Consider the following 27500-nt stretch of genomic DNA (forward strand, 5'->3'; position numbering starts at 1 on the left):
GCTGATTACTTTTTTTGCATGTTTGTCACACTTTAATGTTTCAGATCATCAAACTAAATCAAATATTAGTCAAAGATAACACAAGTAAGCACATCATACAGTTTTTAATTGAAAGTTTTTGTTATTAAGGGAAAACTAAATCCAAAACTACATAACCCTGTGTGAAAGAGTGTTTGCTCCCCACCATTAAAACACAACATAACTTAACTGCTTTATAACTCAATTCAGTTTCCTGATTTATGCCACACCTGTTCGCAATCATGAAAGCACTTGAACAGGACCAGCCTGACAAAGTGAAGCAGACCAAAAGATCCTCAAAAGCTACACATCATGCCAAGATCCCAAAAAATTTAAAAACAAATGAGAAAGAAAATAACTGAGATCTATTGGTCTGGAAAAGGTTGTAAAGCCATTTCTAAAGCTTCAGTGTTACAGTGAGGGCCATTAAAGAGCACAGCTAGTACTCATTCAAGAGGCCACAAAACACCCCAAAACCACATCCAAAGAACTGCATGCCTCACTTGCCTCAGTTGAGGTGAGTGTTCATGACACTAACATAAAAAAGAGACAAAAACCAATGCTGAGCAAAAAGACCATAAAACATCATCCCAGTTTTGCCAGAAACCATCTTGATGATCCTCATGACTTTTGAAAAAATACTCTGTGGACTGTCAAGAAAAAAGTTTTAAGAGCCATGTGCCCCATCATGTGTGGTGTAAAGGTAATACTGCATTTCAGAAAAAGAAGACCATACCAACAGAAAAATGTGGCGGTGTGGTAGTGTGATAATCTGGGGCTGTTTAGCTGCTTTAGGACCTTTAAGACTTGCTGTGATAAACGGATCCATGAATTCTGCTGTGTACCAAAACATCCTGATGTCTGGCCCTTTGTTAGTGTCCTCAAGCTGAAGCGAACTTGTGTTCTGTAGCAGGACAATGATCCAAAGCATGTCAGCAAGTCCACTTCTGAATGGCTGAAGAAAAACAAAATGAAGACTTTGGAATGATCTAGTCAAAGTCCTGACATGAATCCAATTGAGATACTGTGGCATGACCTTAAAAAGATGGATTGTGCTCGAAAACCCTTCAGTGTGACAGAATTACAACAATTCTGCAAAGATGAGTGAAAAAAAATCTTCCACAGCGCTGTAGCAGACTCATTTTAAGCTATTGGAATCACTTGATTGTAGTTGTTGCTGCTACGGGTGGCCCAATCAGTTATTAGGTTTAGAGATGGCTTTATTACCTTTTCCGGACTGGTTAATCTCATCTAATTTCTTTCTCATTTGTTTTTAAATTTCTTTCTTGGCATGATGGCTAGCTTTTGAGGATCTTTTGGTCTACTTCCCTTTGTCAGGCAGGTCTATTTAAGTTATTTCTTGATTGCGAACAGGTGTGGCAGTAATCAGGAAATTGAACTCAGAGTTATAAACCGGTTAAGTTATGTTATGTTGTAACGGTGAGGGGCAAACACTTTTTCACATAGGGCTATGTAGTTTTGTACTTTGTTTTCCCTTAACCCTTTCATGAGTTTTAAATATTCCAGCTGACCTTCCTGCTTGAGTTTTTCTTTGTGACCATTACCTAGAATACATTGCGGTCTAAATCAAGTTTATCACGTGACCCACCAGCCCCAATGGTCTATGTATACATTACATTTTGTTTCACTTTGGCCTTTTCTGTAGATATTGATAAATGTTTGAATTATATTGTGAAACTTCTGATACTCAATTCTCAAATATGTGATAGAACAAATATGTCATCTTTTAAACAGCTTAATAATGATCTTATTATTTGTTATATGATGGGTAATGGGCTCTGCCGTTGTTGCTAGAAGGCCGCCTTCGAAAGTAACGAGAAGTATTTATATTATTTATTAAATTACACATCAATTGTATTTTATTAGCGTCTACTTCTACCTAAACCCAACTCTCACCTTAGTAAAAAAATATTATTTGTTGTACAGTGTCACAAAAATTACGCTATATTGATATCAGCTTATCCTTTCTAGACTTCACCCTCTCCTGCAGCGTGGTGAAATTTAGATGTGATACAGCTGAAGATACTCACGTCAATATAGCGTAATTTTTGTGACACTGTAGGTCTACATCAAAAATGAGAGGAATAGAGAATATATTCTAGTGACTTATACAGTGTGTATCTTACGTGAAGAAAGCACATCCTCCAGTTATATTGAAAAATAATTATTATCGCGGTCTCCACAGACATCCGTGTGGTGTATTTTGCAAATCTAAATGGTGTGTTTTGCTTGTAGCTATATGTATTTGAATGTCTTAAACCTACAATTTGTTTGAAAGCACAGATAAATTGTGATTTAGGACACGTGCTGCACACCTCTTTCTGTCCTTCAGCACGCACCATCAGATTTGTATTTTAGCAGTTGATGACATGCGCTCTGAACGTTCTAATCACACCGGTGTGATTGTACGCTTCAGGGACCAGCCAAGGCTGATCACACCGTTGTGAAAGGGTTAATAATAAAAACCCTCATTTCAAAACTGCATGATGTGTTAACAATATGATTGTGATTAGATTAGATTTAGACTAGATTCAACTTTATTGTCATTACACATGTACAAGTACAAGGCAACGAAATGCAGTTTAGGTCTAACCAGCAGTGCAATAGCAGCAAGTGCAGGAGACCGGTATAAGTTATAAAGTGCAGTTATAGAAAAACTATGGTGATTTTCATGGAGTTTTTCATGATCCTTGACTAATAAGTTTATTTGATGATCTGAAAAACTAAGGTATGACAAACATGCAAACAAAAAAAAAAGATCGGTAACCAGGCGAACACTTTTTCACACCACTGAAGTCATGCATTATAATCTCTCATAATCTCTGCAGTTTTCCACTGTATGATGTCACTGTGACGTCATCACAGCAGGTCTGTTTGAAGTGAGCAGGCTTTACGGTGACATCATTAGTGTTATTGTTCTGCTTCCTCCAGTAAGTCAAGTGAGCAAGGGCACCTAAAGACCTCTTAACATGAAGTCATGGCCTCGGGGATAATCTTAAGGATTGACACACAGATTATCCTGTGTTTGCACGCGTGCAAGTGTGTGTGCATTTGCGTGAGTGCGTGTGTATACGTGTGTGGTATTAGTGGGAATTATGGTTACTAAAAGTGGAATTGTGTAAGAAAAAATGTTAACCTAATGACTGACTTCTTGTCAGCCACATTGAGGCGATTTATGTAATCCCTTACTCTCTGTGAGTCAGATATGGCTGATTACATTGAGGAAATCAATGACGATTGATTTTACAAATGAATCAACTGTTTCTTAGGGTCTTTTGAAGCTTAGTTGAATAAAAAAAAATCTACTTATAAACACAACTGTCGAATTCCGGTGTTATTGTAATATTTGATATACTGAAACAGTAAAATAATCACTATTATTATCCATCAGTGTTATTACACTCCATCAGTGTTTTTGAAACTAATGAAGACGTACACAAGTTAGTATTTTTTTGTCATTATTACGAATTTTTACAACAAACAAGCACATGTTTTAATAAATTCATAACCGCGTTCGTGTTTTACAGCCATGCTTTAAAAAAAACGCTAAAATAAAAACTGCTAAATTTCACGAACTATAAGCCATAATCATAACTCCTGAACAGCAGTCCCACAACATTCTGACACTCAATGACACTCGAATACCCTGTCAGAAAAGTCTAGTGGCTGGGAATGAGCTTTTTACAGTGTCTGCTATAATGGTAATGTTGTTTTTGGTGTGTTTACATTGATGAATATGGCCACTGTGTAAATACACAGTATAGTTATGAGCTTATTGCCACATTAGATCATTATGATAACACGATATATGCATTCAGTGATTTCCTGAGGATAAATACCAAAAATTAGCACAACTGTAATAACTACAGCAGTCGCCATCGTCTGATCTCATATGAAGCAAGAAATCACGATGACATATGATGGCGGGTGCAGGTGCTGTAGTGCTGTCCCAATTCTTAGGGGTAAATTTTGAAGGCCTTCCCCTTCACACTCGTTTTTAAGGGATATGGGGAAGGGGTAGGGGTACAAAAATAGAATTGGGATTGGGCCTTATTGTATGTTATACTTTTATAATGGCCATTATTGATTAAAACTGATATTCAGCAAAAGAGACAGGCTATGTTTCATATTTTTCAATGAAATTAAAAGGAAGCAGTTATGTTATAGGCTCCTTTTCGTTATAAATATGCATACAGTTATATAAATATGTAGCTACACGATGCCTCAACATTTCTGGTGTCCGTTAAGTTGCTAATATCAAAGTAAAAAAAAGGCAGTTCCTTTTATCTTGTTTTCATTTTATTGTAATGATTGTGAAACAACGTAGCCAGGGTGATACGAATGACATTGTAAAATACACTGTTCTCTTTGAAGATTTACTCGATGTGTCCTCGGGAGTCTGAACTTGTGTACTCCATATTGAGAAAAAGCCCCAATCAGGAAGTGAATATCTGCAGCCACGCCTGCATTTCCCCCCATTCACATTGACTCATAGCAGCAGCATTTTAAAATGAAAACAACCTCTTCTGTGTCTTAAAAATGCTCTGTTTTTGGGGCTCGAAAACTCAGAGGTAGTGTGGACGGGAAGCATAACTGTAGCAAAAGTTATGCAATTTAAACTAAAATGTATTAGTGTAAACAGGGCCTGAGTTTACCCAACTATGGCGATCTCTGCTACTGAGAAACCCGGGAATACAACAACAATACTGCCTACAATACATATCCACCAACAGTCAAACTACGTGTACACGTCGGCGCTATAATCTAGTGGTTAGCGTGCCAACATATGGTGCAATAGCATGTCAGGGCATCCTAAGTTCGAATCCCTGCTCGAGGACATTTCCCTACCCCCCTCTCTCTCTCCAACTTCGCTTCCTGTCTCAGTACTGTCCTATCTAATAAAGGCAAAAAGGCCAAAAATAAATCTTTAAAAAAAAAAACTGTGTACATGTGCACACCTTTTTGACTGAGTACTTGTCTATTTGTGTCTACATTTGTGTGTAATGTGTGCTTTTCTTTTATGTATTTATTGTCTTTCACGTATTTATTGTCAACATTGTTAATAGTATATTGGTTTGTTTTAGAGTATCTTGCACTCTCTGGAGCCAGCAGCTAAGCTTTTCACTCATCATAGCACACATGCTGCTGATGATGTGACAATAAAAGTGATTTGATTAGATTTGAAATGTGAAAAGAGATCATAACCTTGCTGGCTGAGGTCACTGCGCCCCCTGTAGGTGCACATATAACACTGCACGCGGGCCTTCAGAGCGACCAAGGCGTCCTGAACGTCCTGAGCCTTGTGGAATTTCACATGGCAGCTCTATGATTTCACAACGCTGACCGGGATGAAAGAGTGTTGACCTTTCGCATTCTCCCATCAACAGCACCTCTCTCCATCTCTCTGTCGCTCAGGTGTTACTGGTCTTCGCCAAAGAGGACAGTCAAAGCGATGCCTTCTGGTGGGCGTGCGAGAAAGCCGCTTTCAGGTGCAACATCGCACGCACACCTGAGTCTGCGCTCGAGTGTTTCCTGGACAAACACCATGAGATCGTCATCATCGACGGACGATATCCGCGATACTTTGAGGCCGAGGCCATCTGTCGGTGAGTGCAAGAAAAACAAGCTGCCATCTCTTCATTTCTCCTTTAAAGTAATGTTACACATGAAGTCAAAACTAAATATATTTATTTTGTTAGCTTGCATTGCTAGTTTTGTGGTGAACAATCCATCTGTGCATGTCATTAAGACAAAAAAACATTGTTCGCCCTTGTAATCTAAAATAAAAATCTGAAAATGCACTTCCTGTTTAATTTTAGTTAATCTTTTTATGTTTTTTTTATTGGAATGTTTAACAAGAGTACAAAATATACAGAAAAGGTATAAATCCTATAACAACAAAAAATAGACAACAGAAAAAAACAAAAAGAGAAACAAAAGATTATGCCAGGGGTAATATAAATGACAATAGATCACTTTAAATCTTAAGGCTAGGTCACAGTGATGTATAAAAGGTCACAAAATACAGTCCGCTGGGTATTACAGGAAAAAGAAAATGTTGTAAGATTCACATAGTATTATTGATTTAAAAGCTTTAACATTGCTGGAGGTCGAGATTGTTTTCAAAAAATATTTCAAATCTTTACCAAAAATAAGAAAAAGGGGTTTTACAGACAAAAACGTGCATTTGTATATAAAAAAATTTAGCTAGTAAAATAAATAGATTTATTAAAAAATAATTATCTTTTACTTTATCAACATGATAAAAACTAAATAAAACGTCCTTGTATGATAAAGAAAAATTATCTAAAAGAGAGACACATATAAACTGAACTCTTTCCAAAAAAATCTTAACATGGGCACATTCCCAAAAAAAAGATGATTGACAGATTCATCTATTATTCCACAATAGGAACAAATTTTTTTATATATAAACATTCACTTGATAAACTTGATGTAGCGATTTGAAGGAAACCTCTTTAATCTTATTTGTGATTAAAAATTTGTTGGGTAAAGACCACACAATCCTCCAAGAAATATCATGAAATAAATTATTCCAGTGAAATATGACATGAGGAATAGAGGTTATTCTGAAAGAGATGCCGAATCTTTCTATTTCTGAGAGAAGGCAAGGCAAGTTTATTTAAATAGCACATTTCATACACAGTGGCAATTCAAAGTGCTTTACATTAACAGGAATAAAAGAGACAAGTATAACAAAAATAAAAACAAATAATAAAAATGATTTAAAAAAAGAGATGAAATGTGTTAAAACAGGTTAGAAACGAAAAAAGAAGAGAAAAACATAATAGTGTGATCTGTCTGAGGTAGCACAGTGCTCATTTAGTAAAGGCACAGCTAAACAGAAGTGTTTTCAGTCTTGATTTGAATGAGCCTAATGTTGGAGCACATCTGATCACTTCTGAAAGCTGATTCCAGCAGCGAGGGGCGTAGTAGCTGAAAGCCGATTTACCCTGCTTTGACTGAACTCTTGGAATTTTAGTTTATATGAACCTAAAGATCTGAGTGATCTGTTAGGTTTGTATTCAGTGAGCATATCTGTAATGTATTGAGGTCCTAGGCCATTTAGTGATCTATAGACAAGTAATAATACTTTAAAATCTATTCTGAATGTAACTGGGTGCCAGAGTAAAGACCTGAGGACAGGTGTGATCTGCTCTGATGTCCTGGTTCTGGTGAGAATCCTGGCCGCAGAGTTCTGGATAAGCTGCAACTGTCTGACTGTCTTTTTGGGAAGGCCCGTGAGGAGGCCATTACAGTAATCCACCCTGCTGCTGATAAAAGCATGAAAAAGTTTCTCTACATCCTTACTGAAAACAAAGCATCTAATTCTTGCAATGTTTTTGAGATGATAGTTTATTGATTTAGTTACTGCTTTAACATGACTTTTGAAACTCAGATCTGACTCCAGAGTCACACCAAGATTCTTGACCTTATTTTTTGTTGTTTGACCCTTAGAGCCAAGGTACGCATTCACCTTGAGAACCTCATCTCTGTTCCCAAATGCAATGAGAAGGGTTAAGCGTGAAACAAATTTTGATATATATGTCAAAATTAACACTTGAAAATAATTGTTTAATTTATTAAGAATAGGAATAAATTATTGTTTATCAAGAAAAATTATGTTATGTTATGAGGAAATAAATTAATTTATCGCATTTTGGAATAAGGCTATAACATAAAAAATGTGGAAAAAGTGAAGCGCTGTGAATACTTTCCGGATTCACTGTACTTACTGCAATAAAAAATATATTATATTATAGGTGTGCATTTTACCTTCTTATGCATTAAATATGCGCTCCAAACTTTTTTCTTGATTGAGACATGTTGAATTCTTCTTCCTTCATTTGCAGTGTTTCCAAATTGCATTGTTAGTTGCTTTTCTTACCAACACTTCTATCTGTTTTATCTTGTGTTTTCTGTTAAGCTGCTTCTGACCATGACATGTCCACACTAATAAGAGACATGTAAAGGGGATTATATGCAATTTCTTAGGAAGGAGAGATCTCCACTCTCCACTCCACTCTCTAGTATCACACTTAGGGGAAAAATGTGCGTTATGCATTATAAAGCTTGAAGCATCAGAATGAGTACTTGGTATCGGCCGATCACCATGACAAGGAATCAGTACTTGGCAGTGGTGAAAAGAGTACTGAAAAATCATACTTAAGTAAAAGTACTGTTGCTGTGAAAAGCTGATGCACTTCCATGTAATTTGTGCATGTGTGTAAACATAACATTCTTTAGTGTATCTAGTTATTGCCCAGCAGGCACACATCATCATAAGACGTTAATTTTAGGTTTGATTTAGGTTGTGATGTCAGGTGACCAAAATTCAAGGTCTAGCCAGCGTCCAAGGACAACATTATTTTGATGTCCAATAATGACGTCAAATGACGTTGATATTCAGTGCTTCCCACAGGTTTGAAGTGTACTTGCGGTGGTAGCCGGATTGAAATGCACCATTTACCCATAGCACATAAATCGTTACTCTATGCAACAAACAAACACATCTACATTTTTACAGTAATTTTATTCATTATGACACTGTTATACTTGTTTCTTTTTAAAGCGTTACGGTAAAAAAGACTGTTGAAATAAAACAGAAATCCACTATTCCTCTTACTTTTGTACTACTCAGGAGCCATGTGCACCAACTGACAGGTCAAATCCGCTTCTCTCACTTTCAAGTTCAAAGCAAACCTGAATGCCAAAGCGTTTTAGATATGTACATAAATGTAATATAGCCTAATGACATCATCAAATTAATTAAATATACAGCAAATAAAAAATAAATTACAGAAAAAGGAATAAAATGCGTTGATTAACCTTTACTAATGGTGTACATATATTCTGCAGCCAGTTTAGACCAGTCATTTCATCCTCTCCGACCATATAGTAAAGTTTTTCTGAATCGTTTAGATTAAAGAATCTAATATTTTGTTTTTCTCTCTGTCTCGCGACTGTGTGTGCTGTCAGCTGTGATGCAAGCAGAAATTAGTCTTTAAAAAAAGAGTAATGCAAAAACGCATACGAGCTTTACAAAGCAAAAGCAAAAGTTGAATCCCGAACATTTTAGGAGATTTAGAGACCCGGGCCGGACTTTTTAATCCCGAAAAGGCACGCCTCTGTTGGTCTGCAAAGCAAGTAAGATTGTCTGTTTGGAGTGCTGACAGGTCTCGCACACAGAACGAAATGAGTAAACGAGAGAAGATTTTCCACTACTTAATCGATCGCTGATGTTTGGTTATATTGAGCGGATACAGAAAAAGGTAAAGGATGTTAATAATAGTTTAAAAAAAAAGTGTCACTAAATATACTTGGGTATGATTGCAGTTTGCTGCAATTATAAATCACCCATGTCTTGAGGTAGTTCTATGTGCGGTTTGATTGGACAGGAATCACAGGACAAATTTTTCTGATCCCCATAGACAGGAAAAAATAAAGTAGTGACTGCAGGTTGAAGGAAAGTAGTGAAGTAAAAGTACCGACACTGCACTAAAAATGTACTCAAGGGAAAGTAAAAGTACACATTTTTAAAACTACTTAGTAAATTACAATTCCTGAGAAAAAATACTCAATAACAGTAATTTGAGTATTTGTAATTTGTTACTTTACACCACTGGTACTTTGTATCGGCCAATCACCATGACAAGGAATCAGTACACAGTATCGGCCGATCTCCATGACATGGAATTACTACTTGGTATCAGCCAATCACCATGACAGTGAATCAGTACTCGTATCGGCCGATCACCATGACAAGAAATCAGTACACGGTATCGACTGATCACCATGACAAGGAATCAGTACTCGTATCGGCCGATCACCATGACAAGAAATCAGTACATGGTATCGGCCGATCACCATGACAAGGAATCAGTACTCGTATCGGCCGATCACCATGACAAGGAATCAGTACTCGTATCGGCCAATCACCATGACAAGGAATCAGTACACTGTATCGGCTGATCACCATGACAAGGAATCTGTACACGGTATCGGCCGATCACCTTGACAAGGAATCTGTTCTCGTATCGGCCGATCACCATGACAAGGAATCAGTACTCGTATCGGCCGATCACCACGACAAGGAATCAGTACACAGTATCGGCTGATCACCATGACAAGGAATCTGTACACGGTATCGGCCGATCACCTTGACAAGGAATCTGTTCTCGTATCGGCCGATCACCATGACAAGGAATCAGTACTCGTATCGGCCAATCACCATGACAAGGAATCAGTACACAGTATCGGCCGATCTCCATGACATGGAATTACTACTTGGTATCAGCCAATCACCATGACAGTGAATCAGTACTCGTATCGGCCAATCACCATGACAAGGAATCAGTACACGGTATCGGCCGATCACCATGACAAGGAATCAGTACATGGTATCGGCCGATCACCATGACAAGGAATCAGTACATGGTATCGGCCGATCACCATGACAAGGAATCAGTACTCGTATCGGCCGATCACCATGACAAGGAATCAGTACTCGTATCGGCCAATCACCATGACAAGGAATCAGTACACAGTATCGGCTGATCACCATGACAAGGAATCTGTACACGGTATCGGCCGATCACCTTGACAAGGAATCTGTTCTCGTATCGGCCGATCACCATGACAAGGAATCAGTACACGGTATCGGCCGATCACCATGACAAGGAATCAGTACACAGTATCGGCTGATCACCATGACAAGGAATCTGTACACGGTATCGGCCGATCACCTTGACAAGGAATCTGTTCTCGTATCGGCCGATCACCATGACAAGGAATCAGTACTCGTATCGGCCGATCACCACAACAAGGAATCAGTACACAGTATCGGCTGATCACCATGACAAGGAATCTGTACACGGTATCGGCCGATCACCTTGACAAGGAATCTGTTCTCGTATCGGCCAATCACCATGACAAGGAATCAGTACTCGTATCGGCCAATCACCATGACAAGGAATCAGCACTCGTATCGGCCGATCACCATGACAAAAAATCAGTACATGGTATCGGCCGATCACCATGACAAGGAATCATCCCTAAATTTGACTTCAACTGGATATAGTTTAGATGGCAATCTCAGACAATATATAGTTTCAAACTACCAAACATGTCAATAACAGACACTTTGTTAAATGTTTTAAAGTCAAAAGATCCATGCATTTTGTAGAATTTTGTTAGCGTATTTGTGATTCAACAAGAAATAATGATGACCTGTTTTGTTTTTTTCTCTTTTCGTATGCATTTTTAAACAGGATGATTCAAGCAACCAAGCCGTCTGAACACACAGTTATTTTGGCAGTGATACCCCAAACGTAAGGCCTCAGATCCCGCTTTCATCTATTATCCATGTGTTGCAGTCTTCATCGTGTTCCTCCTACTGATCTCTCTCTCTCTCTCACAGTCCGTCAGATCAGGAGGAACCATCTGTCCTTCCTCTTCTCTCTGCTGGCTTCTCCAGAGTGAGTGTTTTTCTCTACCGTTCTGCCATACGGACGGCACGTTGACATTAGTCACCTCTGATAATCTCTGATTTGTAAATAAAAAATGTGATTTTTCTCTCTGCTTGTTAAGTCGTGACATATGAAATACTGTTTCTGTGTCCAAGCTGCTACTCATTTGAATTGAGAAAATATTAGTTTATGACCACTTTTTAGTCATATCACACATTAAAGTGAATTTGATATAAAACCATGTTGTACAGTCTCTGGACTTACTGGCCATCGGTTATTAGGCATGTGTTTATGTGTGTATATATATATATATATATATATATATATATATATATATATATATATATATATATATATATATATATATATATATATATATATATATATATCAACAATATATATATATATATATATAATGTAATATATATATATATTATAAATATATATATATATATATATATATATATATATATATATATATATATATATATATATTATTACAACAAATGGTAATAAGAAACGTTCACAAAGTGATTAAATACTTTTGAACTGCTGCATCACGGACACTAATATTTTAACAATTTATAAAAAATGAATCATTTTCTGGCCATCGGATATTAGGCATGGATACACATATACATATATATATGTATATGTGTGTGTGTTTATGTGTATTTATATATATACATATATACATACACATATATATATATATATATATGTCCGTGATGCAGCAGTTCAAAAGTATTTAATCACTTTGTGAATGTTTCTTATTACCATTTGTTGTTGAGTCTCCCTATACAGTTTGATAGCATGCTTGGACCCGGAAGCCACTTCGTGTGACGTTACACTTAACAAGTGGATAAAGCTGCTTTGAAAGGATACATATAGTGAAGAGACCTGTAACAATTGATAGAAAGCAGGGGGCGGAGCTATGTAAATGTGACAGAGCAGAAATTCCTTATATTTTAAATTATTTAAAACTTCCTTAAATGGGTAAGACCTAATGGTTTAAAGCAGTGGTCCCTAACCCCTGTGCCTCGGTAAAATTGTCAAGCGTTGAGTGATCCACGGTGATAAAAAGGTTGGGGACCAGCAGTTTAAAGAATAATATCAAAGTATAAAAATTTAAAAAAAAAATTTATTAACTAGTATATAATCTATCAAGGGGCGACACGATGGCTCAGTGGTTAACGCTGTCGCTTTACAGCAAGAAGGTCACTGGTTCGAGAGTCGGCTGGGTCAGTTGGCATTTCTGTGTGGAGTTTGCATGTTCTCCCCGTGTTAGCATGGGTTTTCTCCTGGTGCTCCTGTTTCCCCCACAGTCCAAAGACATATGCTATAGGTGAATTGAATAAACTAAATTGGCCGTAGTGTATGTGTGTGAATGAGTGTGTATGGGTGTTTCCCAGTACTGGGTTGCAGCTGGAAGCGCATTCGCTGTGTAAAACATATGCTGGATAAGTTGACAGTTCATTCCGCTGTGGCGACCCCTGATAAATAAACAAACTAAGCCATAGGTCTTCGCAGCTCTGCACATTTTTGTTCCAACCCTAATCAAGCACAGCTGATGCAACTAATCAAGGTGTTCAAGACTACTAGAGACTATTAAGCAGGCGTGAGTTGGAAGTGGTTGGAGCTAAACTATGCAGAGCTGCGGCCCTCCAGGAATTGAGTTTGAGACCATTGGACTAAGCCAAAGGAAAACGAATGAAGTGATGAATGAAGGGACATCTTCTGTAAATCAGTTCAAAAATGCTTAAAATGTTGGATTGTCATCTCACTTTGCTCAAAGTTTAGAGTGATTCACTAGAAACATTGTGTATTTTAACATTCATCCCAGTTCAGCTCCACGTCCCATAGAACTCCCAGATGTTCTTCAGTATAAATATCCAGAGCAGATAAGTTTGTTTACTGATCCCAGTGGGAAAAAAAAATCTGCACTGGACTTCAGCAGGCCGCACAAAACTAGGCCAGCATGTGTAGTGTGATCCATGCAGTCATCCGTATATCTCTCGCTCTTGTCTTTCAGCGGTACCTGGAGAACAGCAGTGTTTCAGCCTGCTATAATGAGTTAATCCAGCTGGAGCACGGAGAGGTTCGGGCTCAGTTCAAGCTGAGGTGAGACTAACACATGAGAGTTAGGCTGTGTTTACACTAGTTTACATTCGTCCATGAAAGATCTCCATCCAAACTACATGACCCAAAAACACATGTCATTAGCTAAAAGTACTGTAGCTATAGAATGATCGTGCAAAGGTACTATGAGCCTATTTACATTTATTGAATGAAACACAAAATTAACTGGTATTTGTTATCAACAACTGATTGCGCTGAGAGAACAGAAAAGATAAAAATCCAAAAACACAAGTAATTATATAACATTAAACACAAATTGTAATAGTAATTGTATATAAACACACAATTACTGTTTATTTTTACATTTTTATCACCATTCAGAAGTGGACAATGTAGAAGTCTGAAAATATGTTTGTATTAAAAAGAACACATTATAATGGTATTTCAGGGTGTCCGTGGGATATGGAGCCAGATCAGTCCCTTAAATAATACATTTACAAAATATAATTCACACATCCACAGCACAATTCACATTTACTAAATCCAATTTGTAAGTTCAAAACACAAATTAAAAAAATACACAAATCCAATTTGTAAACTCAAAACACGATGCACAAATACACATCCAATTGATCAACTCAAACCCAATGCACAAATACTCAAATCCAATTCATAAACTCAAAACACAATGCACAAATACACAAATCCAATTCATAAACTCAAAACACAATGCACAAATACACAAATCCAATTCATAAACTCAAAACACGATTCACAAAAACACATCCAATTGATAAACTTAAAACACGATTCACAAATACACATCCAATTCATAAACTCAAAACACGATGCACAAATACACATCCAATTGATAAACTCAAAACATGATACGCAAATACACAAATCCATTTTGTTAACTCAAAACATGATTCTAAAATACACAAAAACAATTTTAAACTCAAAACACAATGCACAAATACACAAATCTTATTCGTAAATTTAAAACACAATAAAAAAATACACAAATCAAATTTGTAAATTCAAAACACGACTTATAAAAACACAAATCCAACTTGTAAGTTCAAAGCATGATTCGAAAATACACAAATCCAACTCGTAAGTTAAAAACACGATTCACAAATACACAAATTCAACTCGTAAATTCAAAACACGATTAATAAATACACAAATCAAATTCATTTGGCGAAAATATTTATGATTTTTGTCTTGTGAATTCACGAATTGTGTGTGTACACAACTTGGAGTTTGTAAATGTGAATTGTGCTGTGCATGTATAAATTTTCATTTTGTAAATGTATTATTTTTGAGACCGATCTAGCTCTATAGTATGGGTCTTAAAAAGTCTTAAAACGTCTTAAATTTTAAAAGCTTTATTTAAGGCATTAAAAAGTCTAGAGTCTTTATTAAAGTAGCTATAATTTTCGTATTTATAGCTACCTGGTGGGGACTGACCTGGACAGACTGTTGTGCAAATATTTAGTTTATTATAGTTTTTATAACTTGTAAAAACATTTTTTAAAGAAATATTATGTTGAATAAAAGTGAATGTATACAACTAGAGTTTGCTTGTTTTGACACATTATGTAAAATATGTGGCTAAGATATAACTAAATTAGTTTAGTTTATTGATGAGGCAAATAAAAATCTTTTCCATTATAAAATTCATTCATTCATTTTCCTTTGACGGCCAATTTAGTTCACGTATCACTTCAATTCACCTATACCGCATGTCTTTGGACTGTGGGGAAACCGGAGCACCCGGAAGAAACCCACGCCAACACGGGGAGAACATGCAAACTCTACACAGAATACTAACTGACCCAGCTGGGACTCGAACCAGCGACCTTTTTGCTGTGAGGTGACGTTTCTATCCACTGAGCCACCGTGTCACCCCCATAATGGATTTTTAGTAATAAAAATTTGTATGAACCCTGTTTGAGAAATCTATAAAGTAGTGTTATGCACTGATCCAGAGGAGCCAATCAGGGAGCAAGCTCACGAAGTAAAATGGGATCAACAGTGTTTTCTGAATGTTTTCAAGGGTTGAATCCTCCAGGTGTAACAGTAGCAAAAGTTGTGTATTTTAAAACCAAAATGCTGCTGTGAGACGGACACAGAAGCTGTAATGTTTGTTTGTGTTTCTGTGCTTGCAGGGCTTGTAACGCTGTGTTTACTGCACTAGAACAGTGTCAGGAGGCCGTGGAGATCAGCAGTGAAGATCATGTCATACAAGTGAGTTCTGGGAGACAAACACGGCCGTCCCACCGGGCTTTGCTTACTTTCAAGCAGGCTCTTTTTGTTCAAAGAAACATCCTGGAGGAGAGTGCATTAGTGTTTGTCCACTTTTCCATTCGTTTTTTTCCCATAGGGATTTTTAACATGTCTTCATTAAAGTGTTATAAGACATGAACAAACCAGTCAACTATGAGGGGATTAGTTTGATTTGAGGGATAGAAGTTTATTCAAATCTGACATGTATGTATATATGAAATCTATCTGTCTATCTGTTTATCTATCGATCGATCGACGGACGGATGGATGGATAAATGGATAGATGGATGGACGGAGATAGATAGATAGATAGATAGATAGATAGATAGATAGATAGATAGATAGATAGATAGATAGATAGATAGATAGATAGATAGATAGATAGATAGATAGATAGATAGATAGATAGATAGATAGATAGATAGATAGATGGATGGATGGATGGATGGATGGATGGATGGATGGATGGATGGATGGATGGATAAACAAATGAATGGATGGATAGATAGATAGATAGATAGATAGATAGATAGATAGATAGATAGATAGATAGATAGATAGATAGATAGATAGATAGATAGATAGATAGATAGATAGATAGATAGATAGATAGATAGATAGATAGATAGAATGGGACAAAAGAAAAGTCATCAAAATTACTAAATAATAATAAACATAAACTAATAAAATGCTAATAAAAAAATTTAATTGAATAAAAATATGAATAAAAATGAAACGAACTGTGCTTTAAGAATCTTCAATGTAAGAATTAAAACAGTTTTATAAGATTTTGTCTTATAAATAATAATACATAAATCTACAAGAGATTTTGTCCTTGGTAGTTTGATTAATAATAATAAAAACAGTCGGCGGAAGGAATATAGCGCACTGTCACTTTAAGTGACTAATTTATGGTTTTGTGTGTGTGTCGTGTCTAAGTTCCCTTTAGTGGTTTTAAAAACATGAATGTATCGCATACACATCAATAAATCAAGCAGATCCAAGGCTGCAAAAGCCACGTTACATGATTCCACAGAGTTTTGTGAAGGAACAAATGCTGACTTTTTAAAGGAACAAGAATATGATGCAGTAGTTAAAGGCCCCAAAATAAAATAATACACAAACTTAAATGATGTAATTTCAAACAAAATATGACCAAAACTATAAATATTTTTAGTTGTTTTGCCATTTTTGTGAAGTTGTTTTTTGCTCTTAAACATGTTTGAGCTACCATCGGTCCCATAGATATTACGCAATTAAGGGTGTGTTCTGAAGCCTGTCTTTAAAAAGTTTATCAATTATTGTTAAAATGGAGACAGTGTACAAGTTTTTACTTCCCTTACTGTTGTGCTCTTTAAAGAACCTAAAACTAAAGTTTTCAAATCGCGAAATAAGCTGGTGTACAGTATGTGAATCTACAGTTCAAGTCAAAATTATATACTATTATATAAACATAATAGTTTTAATAACTAATTTCTAATAACTTATTTCTTTTATCTTTGCCATGATGACAGCACATAATATTTTACTAGATACTAGATAATATATTTCAAGTTACTAGTATTCAGCTTAAAGTGACATTTAAAGGCTTAACTAGGCTAATACGGCAAGTTAGGGTAATTAGGCAAATTATTGTATAATGATGGTTTGTTCTGTACAAACAAATATTGCTTAAGGGGCTAATAATTTTGACCTTAAAATGGTTTTAAAAAAATTAAAAACTGTTTTTATTCTAGCCGAAATAAAATAAATAAATCTTTCTCCAGAAGAAAAAATACTATAGGAAATACTGTGAAAAATTGCTTGCTCTGTTAAACATCATTTGGCAAATTTTTGAAAAAGAAAAATCACAGGAGGGCGAATAATTTTGACTTCAGCTGTATATAATACTTATAATATTGTTGTTGCAGACCTCACTCAGGAGGTCTTTAAAATGAATAAAAAACAAAGAGAAACAGAGAGTTGGTCTTCAGCTGTGCTGTCCTCTTTGTTGACTTTAATCGCACATGGCATTAAAAGCCATGACATCTCAGATATCACATGTATAGATAAATGTATTATATATATATATATATATATATATATATATATATATATATATATATATATATATATATATATATATATTATACAAATATATACAAATATGTATCAAATACAGGATCATAAAACAATAACAGTATCACATGCTAACATCAGATTATCCTTTAAAACTCAATTAACAAACCCACTTCTTCACAAATAACAGACATGACGTATCACTGATCATTTACACACATAACTGCAGTTATACACAACAATTTTATCTCACAAAATTATAGTATTTCATCTACATTGCAGTACTTTACTAACCTTTAAAATGAATAAAAAACAGAGAGAAACAGAGAGTTGGTCTTCAGCTGTGCTGTCCTCTTTGTTGACTGAAGACGCGCTGTGGTTGTCATGGCAACACTTTCTCTCAACTGCCAGCGGTTTAAATAAATGCAACTTTGTGTTCTTCCTAAAGATACAATGTTAATACAGTAATAATAAACAGATATAGTTTTAATTTAATCGTCTTGTGACCTAAAAATCTTAAGATATAAAATGCATTATTTAATACACATGATGTTTTCCCCTTTCATGAATTCTTGCTGATATGCTGGTGGTGTATTTAAGTTTCAATATGTTTTTGTAGTATGTAAATCCAGCGTTTGAAAAGATGATGGGTTATCATCGAGGAGAACTGATCGGTAAAGAGCTGACCGAACTGCCCAGGAGTGACAAGAACAGCGCCGACCTGCTGGACACCATCAACACCTGCATCAAGAAAGGAAAGGTCAGACGGCCATTTGAGCACAATAACAGTACTTGCTTTAACCTTAATTCATAACAGAATGTTCAATGTGTGTGTTTGGTTGCTCAGGAATGGCAGGGGCATCTATTTCTCAAGGAGGAAGTCAGGGGACAGTATTCAGCAATATGTCAGAATCACTCCTGTGGTTGGCCAGGGAGGGTGAGTCACATGATTATTAAAAAAGTGATGATAAATGTCAATTCTAAAATATTCTGTGTGTTTGTGTGCATGTCATTTACATTTGTTGATTAATACATCTATTAAATGCATTTATTGATTAGTAATTAGAATAAATTTAACATTTATTAATAATAATAAAAATAATAATATTTATTATTAATTTATTGTTAATATTATATAATATTTGTGTATTTTACATTTATTTATTATTACATCTATTTAATACATTTGTTGATTTATAATTAGTATTAATTTAACATTTATAAATAATAATAATAAATTAAATACTATATTAATAACATAATGATAACATTTCATGTTCCTATTATATGATTTTTGTTATTGTATGATGTTTGTGTATTTTACATGTATTTATTAATACATATATTAAATATATTTGTTGATTAATACATCTATTAAATTCATTTATTGATTAGTAATTAGAATGAATTTAACATTTATAAATAATAATAATAACATTTTTAAACTTTAATAATAATAAAATGTCATGTTAATATTATATGATGTTTGTGTATTTTACATGTATTTATTAATACATATATTAAATATATTTGTTGATTAATAATTAGCATTCATTTAACACATTATAAGTAATAATACAATTAAAAAACAACAATAATAATAATAATAAAATTGTATGTTAATATATGATGTTTGTGTATTTTACATTTATTTATTATTACATCTATTTAATACATTTGTTGATTTATAATTAGTATTATTTAACATTTATACATAATAATAATAATAAATTATATACTATAATAATAACATAATGATAACATTTCATGTTCCTATTATATGATTTTTGTGTATTTTACATGTATTTATTAATACATCTAATAAATACATTTATATATTAATAAATAGAATTAATTTAACATTTATGAATATTATTAAAAACTTAAATACTATAATAATTTTTAAAACCATTTAAAAACTATAATAATAATAATAAAATGTCATGTTAATATTACATGATGTTTGTATATTTTACATTTATTTATGAATACATCTAATACATTTATAGTCTAATAAATAGATTTAATTTAACATTTATAAATAATAATAATAATAATAATAATAAAAAATACATTTTAAAAACTATAATAGTAATAATGATACTAATAAAATGTCGTAATATTATATGATGTTTGTGTATGTTACATTATTAATTAACACATCTATTAAATATATTTGTTGATTAATAATTAGCATTAATTTAACATTTATAAATAATAATAATAATAATAATAATAACGTTTAAAAACTATAATAATAATAAAATGTCATGTTAATATTTTATGATGTTTGTGTGTTTTACATTTATTTATTAATACATCTATTAAATACATTTGTTGATTAACAATTAGCATTAATTTAACATTTATAAATAATAACAATAACATCTAAAAACTATCATAATAATAAAATGTCATGTTAATATTATATAATGTTTGTGTATTTTACATGTATTTATTAATACAGCTAATAAATACATTTGTTGATTAATAATAAGCATTAATTTAACATTTATAGGTAATATTAAAAGTAATATGTAATATATATAAAATAATATAATAATAATATAATATTGTTGTTAATATTATTTATAAATATATATGATGTATTAATATTTTTTTATTGTTTATTTATGCTATATTTTATTTTTATGTTCCAAATAAACTGCAGGTCTCATGTAAAAGAGTTTTTTTTAATAATATTTTGAATAAAATTGTTATTTTGAATAAAAATGTTTAGTTGGTCATATTTTTGCTGTTTTGTGATTATTTTCATGTTTTTTTTTTATTTAAATTGTTTTTTAAATAGTCTTTTAATCCTTTTCTATTAGTTATTTTATTACATTAAAATAAACATTAACATTTCTGTGGTATTGCAATCGTGCCTTTCCAATGAATGCAGTTTTTAAATGTTCATTATTTTTACGATATTTACAAGTTTGCTACAATAAATCAGTCAAAAACATTTGTTTCCTTACCTTCCAGAAAAATCCGTCATTTCGTGTCCATAAAGAGGCCTTACAGTGACAACCACAGACAGGTGTGTTTCCTATCATCTCCTCCAGGTGATATGTTGATTTGGCTACATGTGAGACTTTAATCAGTGCATATCCAGTAGATGTTGAACCAGCTTAATGTCGACCTATTATTAGAGCTCTCAAATTAGCAGCAAAACTTGAAGTGCGCGAAGCTCGTGAGGACGGCGGTGGGCAGAAATGTTAGCATCTCTCCTGACAAGCCCTGTGTCAGAGAGCCAGACGGGCGTCAAGGTTATTAATAAAACAAGTCTAAACCCTGCTGTTAGTTCTAGCATTAGTTGGGGCTGCTGATCTGAAACAGACACACTGACGCGTGTGTGAAATAGCTGGAGCTTTACTCACTGCTGTTAGCAGTACCGTTCACACACTCACTCGTGTCTGTTACAAGCTTTACAAAAATCTACCAACTAACCATAGTTTCTGTTGAATGCAATCATTGCCAGCTAGTAAACTGGATGAGAATTATATATTTATTGATATAGATATTAAATTAAAATTATTAGCCCTCCTGTGTTTTTTTTCTACCTAATTAACCCTTAAATTGCCTTAAAATCGCACTTTACGCTTGAAAAATATCTAGTCAAATATTATGTACTGTCATCATGTCAAAGATAAAATGAAATCAGTCATTAGAAATGAGCAGTGGTGGAAAGAGTACTGAAAAATCATACTCAAGTAAAAGTATCATTACATGCCTAAAAATGTAGTGCAAGTAGAGTAAAAAGTATCTGTTGTAAATATTACTCCAAGTATGAGTAAAAAGTAGACCTTTCAAAAGTACTCGAGAGTAGTGAGTATTACACTGTAAAAAGCTGATGCGTTTACATGTAATTTGTGCATGTGTGTGTAAACGTAACATTCTGTAGTGTATATAGTTATTGCACAGCAGGCACACAACATCATAAGACGTTAATATTAGGTTAGATTTAGGTTGCGATGTCAGGTCACCAAAATCTAAAGGTCTAGCCAGCGTTTAAGAACAACGTGATTTTGATGTTAAATGACGTTGATATTTGGTTGATATTAGGTTCGTAGAAAGTGACCAAAATCCAACGTCGAGCTAACATCTTAAACCAACGTCATATTGACGTCACATACTGACATTTATTGTTCAGGTATGGCAACTTAAATCCAACGTCTGATAGACGTCATAGCAGTTACGTCCACACAATGTCAAACTGTAACATCATCAGACATTGATATTTGGCTGGTTTTAGGTTGGACATGGCGTTGGCATGGCGTTCTGACGTCAACCCGGGAACATTAGGGTAACAAAGTCATTCACACGTCATGTTGACGTCTTGTGCCATACAGTAAACATCCATCATCTTCTCATCAGTGAGATGCATCTAAACAGTCTCTGGGTCAAAGCGTGTAAAGATTTCGGACATCTTCTTGGACACGTTTAATACTTTCAAACAGTTTGCTGCAATTATAAATCACCCATGTTTTGAGGTAGTTCATTATCATGCGATTTACCTTCTATGCGTGATTTGATTGAACAGGAAACACAGGATTGATTTTTCTAATCCCCATAGACAGGAAAAAATAAAGTAGTGACAGCAGGTTGAAGGAAAGTAGTGGAGTAAGGGTACCGACACTGCACTAAAAATGTACTCAAGGGAAAGTAAAAATACACATTTTTAAAACTACTTAGTAAACTATAATTCCTGAGAAAAACTACTCTATCACTGAATGTTGAGTATTTGTTATTAGTTACTTTACACCACTGGAAATGAGTTATTAAAACTATTATGTTTAGAAATGTGTTGAAAACAGAAATTGGGGGAAATAATATACAGGGGGGCTAATAATTCAGAAGGGCTAATAATTCTGACTTCAGCTGTATATGGATGGACATACAGGCCAAAGGATATGTTTATTTATTTATGTTTTTTAGGGTCTATTATGCTTTTTACAATCCTGTCCTATCCTCAATTATCTGTTTGAGTTATTCTGTATATCAACACATAACAAACACGTCTCAATCATTGTGGCCATGTTCATACTAATATGTTTTACTTTTAAAACGCATAAGTTTTGCAACAGGTAACGCCATCCATCCACTTTTTACAGGAGTTTTTGAGCGCTGAAAATTGAGCTTTTTTAAAAAGCTGAAGAGGCCATTTTAGTTTTAAAACGCCACTGCTCTGTGTCAGTGTAGATGGGGAAAACGGAGATATCTGAAAACAGAGGCCTGGCTGCAGACTTTCGACTATCTGATTGGGGCTTTTTCCTCAATATTAAGTAGCCTACACACAGTTCAGTCTTGCATCCTCTCCTTGTAAGTTCAGACTTCGCAAGTTTGATATGGAAAACAAACTCCCGAGGACACCTTGAGTAAATCTTTCAAAAGGAGCAGGGCACTTTATAACGTCATTCGCATCACCCTGGCTACGTTGTTTAACTTTTTTAATAATGAAATGAAAACATGATATAAGGAACTGCCTATTTTCATTTTGATATTAGCAACTTAACAGACACCAAAAATGTTGAGGCGTTGTGTAGCTATATATTTATATGACCGTCGTCTTTACTGTATGCATATTTATAACAGAACGGAGCCTATAACATTTACATTGAAAATAGGAAACATACCCTCTCTTTTGCTGAATATCAGTTTTAATAATCAATAATGGCCATTATAAAAGTATAACGTACAATAAGTTTATACATTATAGGAAATAAAGGCAAGCAATCAGTCAAATATGCAGAATCAGTGTACCCGGTTACATTAATTAATATATTACTTTATCTTTGCACTCAGCCAAAACACGTTACCTGAGAACAAGTAATAGATTCCAAAGTCAGGAATATGCCATTAAATATAGACAACAAGATGAATTAAATATCACGTTTAACAAATATAGTGAGATTAGATCCAGCAGTAGATCATTGATGAGCAGTCCGACGTGCACAGCTCTCATCGCTGCAGTACATGCCAGAGTGTGTGGTCACATGATGTGCGTTTTCAGCAGGTGAAACGCCAGTGTGGACGCGGATCATTTTCCTTCTAAAACACCATTTAAAACGAATTAGTGTAAACAGGGCCTGTGTTTACATGCAAAGATGCAAATTAAAGGGCCATGAAACCCTCCTGTCTCAGCAGGGTGTTTTCACACCTCTAGTTTGAAAAAAGTCAGGAAAGTGGGTGTGTCCAGCTCTGTTTAGGTGGGAGTGTCGAGTGGCGAAAGAGGGAAGGGTTTGCATGAAAAGGGGAGTTTCATTACATGCACGTGTTGTTTTTCACACCGGCACACAATCACAGACGCAAGGGAGATATATAGCGGATCTGAGAGCTGTGTAGAAGTGGAGGATTCTTATTTCATAATATTGTAGTGATATTACTGTAAACTTAGTAACTAAATCGTTTTGACTAAGGTATGTCTTTAAAAACTGAAAGAGTACTGCTGACGATACTTACTAACTTCACCTCTGAATAAACATAAACAAGGAATATTGATCACACTTACCAAATCTGTAGAGACAGGACAGACAGGACAAATCCAGATTTCACCATTTCCATATTCAAAAAGCCCTTGGGTAAAAAATGTTCCTTACAAACATATTTTTGTAATGTGTTAGCCACATACGAGCTGTGCTCTCATCATAAGGAAATGAAAACAAAACCTTCAATGAGGCACACTTAAAATGCAACACTGACGACCCGAGTCTTCGAACAATTCTTCTAATACTTGTTTGAATTAAAGTTGGCAACACAACCTGGCGTCTCTCTGAACACTGTAACAGGTTAAAGGAGTCTTTGAAGCTAAATCGTGCATATTAATGAAGTTGCATCTCGTTCACAAAGCGTGCTGATTGGTTTGAACCAATTTCTTATGAATTAATGAACAGATGTGCTGAAAACTCAATGATGTCACTTTGTACCGGCCGGTACAGACAGCCAATCTCCACGCTGGAATTTACACAATGATCTCATCGCTGTGACGTAGCTTCAAAATTTCTTTTTAAACCAGAAGATCGAATTTGCTTTAAACAATGCAGAAACAACCAATTTCACTTGTTAGCTAAATATATGTGTCCTAATAGTATTTTTTTAGCAACGTGGGATGTAAACATCTCAAAAAATGCGTTTTGGTGTTTCGTGACCCTTTAAACTTATGCGCAAGACTGGAATATTGCATAAAACATTTGCGAATCAAGCACCATTTCAAATCTAAAGTCAAAGAGATCAAAATCACTTCATCACTTCCTGATAAACCGGCACCAAATATCAAAGAGAAAATGGAATTTGCTGCAGTAGAAGCATTTCTCTTATATAATAAATAACTTGCGTCTCAGAAGACGAAGCTGAAATGTAATGAATGTTAATGGCTTTTGGAGGCGTGAGATGCTGAGGTAATAATGCTGAACCACTTTGATGATGGACTTTGGCTGAGGGATTTTAGAATGACCAAAACAATATTTCAGTTGTTTTACAATGTGGTCAGTCTACTGGTTTGTCCATTAATTCCATCCCAATGCACAAATTTTTGTTATCACGTGATCTCTTATTACAAAATCACCTTTATATATCAGGGGTTGCCACAGCGCAATGAACCGCCAATTATTATGCCCTTCCAGCGCTATAGATGACTTAGATAAACTAAACTGACTATAGTGTATGTGTGTGTGAATGTGGGTGAATATGGGTGTTTTAGTTGGCGGTTCATTCCGCTTTGGTGACCCCTGATAAATAAGGGACTAAGCCGAAGGAAAATGAATAAATGAATGAAAAATATTTCTTATTATGACTGGTTATTAGAAACATATTTTAAAAACGTTACAAAGTCTTACCAAATAATTTTCAGAAAACAAGTGTATCTATATCTGTCATCTAAAACATTTCTTCTTGAGTATTTTTACTTTTAAACATGACAGAAATTCTGATTGAGTAATTGATGAATGACAATAACTAGTTCACCAAGATGAATTAAAGCAGATGAAATTAATGGATTGTTATTAGTGGCCGTGTAGTAAATCTTCTGTGGTTCAGTGTGTGGCTGTTAATCAGGTTTTAATCAGATTTTCTGACCTCATCCTTTAGTACAGTGTATTAAGGCTCTTTTATCCTCTTACTTGCATGTCATATGCACTCTATGTGAGGTCATTTGTTTTCTCATTTTTGGGAAGTGTGAAAAGAGTCCTATCCAGTCAGCACCCTCCTTTACTTTCTGATAAAGAGAAAGTTTGCATTATATAGATCCATTTTGGCATCTCTCTCTCTCTCTCTCTCTCTCTCTCTCTCTCTCTCTCTCTCTCTCTCTCTCTCTCTCTCTCTCTCTCTCTCTCTCTCTCTCTCTCAAATCTCTGACCTAAGACTAAAAATCCTGTGTCATTCATTCAAAACCTGATCATGTTAAAAGGATTAAATGGATTGGCAGCAGGAAGGATTTGCGTCCAGGCAAACTCAACAAGCACTAAAACTAATGTCCAGATAAGGCACATACATGATAAATAATGTATATTCTCTAGTAATCCGTGTCTCTACCCTTAAAACAACATACAACAGGATATCATTTTTCAGGGTGGACATTTCTGCAGGACAATAATCCAAAACACAGCCAAGCAAACTCTCAAATGGTTTCAGAGAAAGAAAATCAAGCTGTAGAATGACCCAGCCGATCACCTGACTTGAATCTCATAGTAAATACAAATTAAAGATCAGATTTGATAGACGAGACCCACGGAACCATCAAGAGTTTTACACTCTGTTTAAGTCTGTGAAAAACCCGCAAATGAGCAATTCACATGACTTCATTTTCCATATGAGTGGCGTCTTTAATGAACGTTTCCACTGATTGGTACAGTACAGTGCGATACGGGTCACATTTATCAGGCTTGCATTTCCACTGCTAAAAGGGTACCAATGGTAGTCTTTTGGTGGGCAAGGTGTACGAACGAAAGTTTCAGTTCATAATAGTCCAAAAGGTGAGCATAATAATTAAACATGCCAGTTTGTTCATGTTTTAGGTTGCTGAAAGAATCATTAGCTTCTGAATCTCAGAATCACTGTTTCTGAAAGGATCGGATATCAGAATCACTTCAATAATCACGCGGACAATATTATCGTCAGCTCAAGAAGTTCGTTATTTCAAATATAGATACGCAGCGAACGCAGGCGAAAAAGCGAATCTGCTTGCGCTTTAGACGGCCTTGTAAAAAACTACAGGGCACAGGGCAGATTCTGCTCCTCTTCTTGGCTTTGTGGCTCTTCATCAAGTCGATGACAAGGTTGTTTTAGCTCGGGTCGACCACGGCTCGTTATTATATGTATATATTATTACGGTGGAATGTCTTGGCTAGGCATGGGCCGATATAAGATTCTGACGGTATAATAACCTTGGATAAAAATATAACGGTATATCGGTATTATGATTACTGCTCTAAATTATATTCTTTTTAAATGTTTGGGTTAAAAACTAAAACTTTTTTCCCTTTTGACCACAATATATTTTATTTTGAGAAACATTTAAAATATTTTGGAGGAGTAAACATGTCAGGC

The 27500-nt window shown here is 34.8% G+C and overlaps 1 protein-coding gene across 1 annotated transcript in view; it reads left to right on the forward strand.

Moving 5' to 3' along the window:
• pde8b (phosphodiesterase 8B) overlaps positions 1–27500 on the forward strand; it is a 105341-nt gene that overhangs the window by 44688 nt on the left and 33153 nt on the right. Inside the window, exons 3-10 of the mRNA XM_056446719.1 lie at positions 5455–5645; positions 11331–11390; positions 11480–11537; positions 13561–13649; positions 15782–15860; positions 18577–18725; positions 18814–18894; positions 20943–20997. Of these exons, the coding sequence (XP_056302694.1) occupies positions 5455–5645; positions 11331–11390; positions 11480–11537; positions 13561–13649; positions 15782–15860; positions 18577–18725; positions 18814–18894; positions 20943–20997 (762 nt within the window). The remainder of the gene's footprint in view (positions 1–5454; positions 5646–11330; positions 11391–11479; positions 11538–13560; positions 13650–15781; positions 15861–18576; positions 18726–18813; positions 18895–20942; positions 20998–27500) is intronic.

Source organism: Danio aesculapii, chromosome 21 (assembly GCF_903798145.1).
Source record: "Danio aesculapii chromosome 21, fDanAes4.1, whole genome shotgun sequence".
In the NCBI taxonomy this organism is placed as follows: Eukaryota; Metazoa; Chordata; class Actinopteri; order Cypriniformes; family Danionidae; genus Danio; species Danio aesculapii.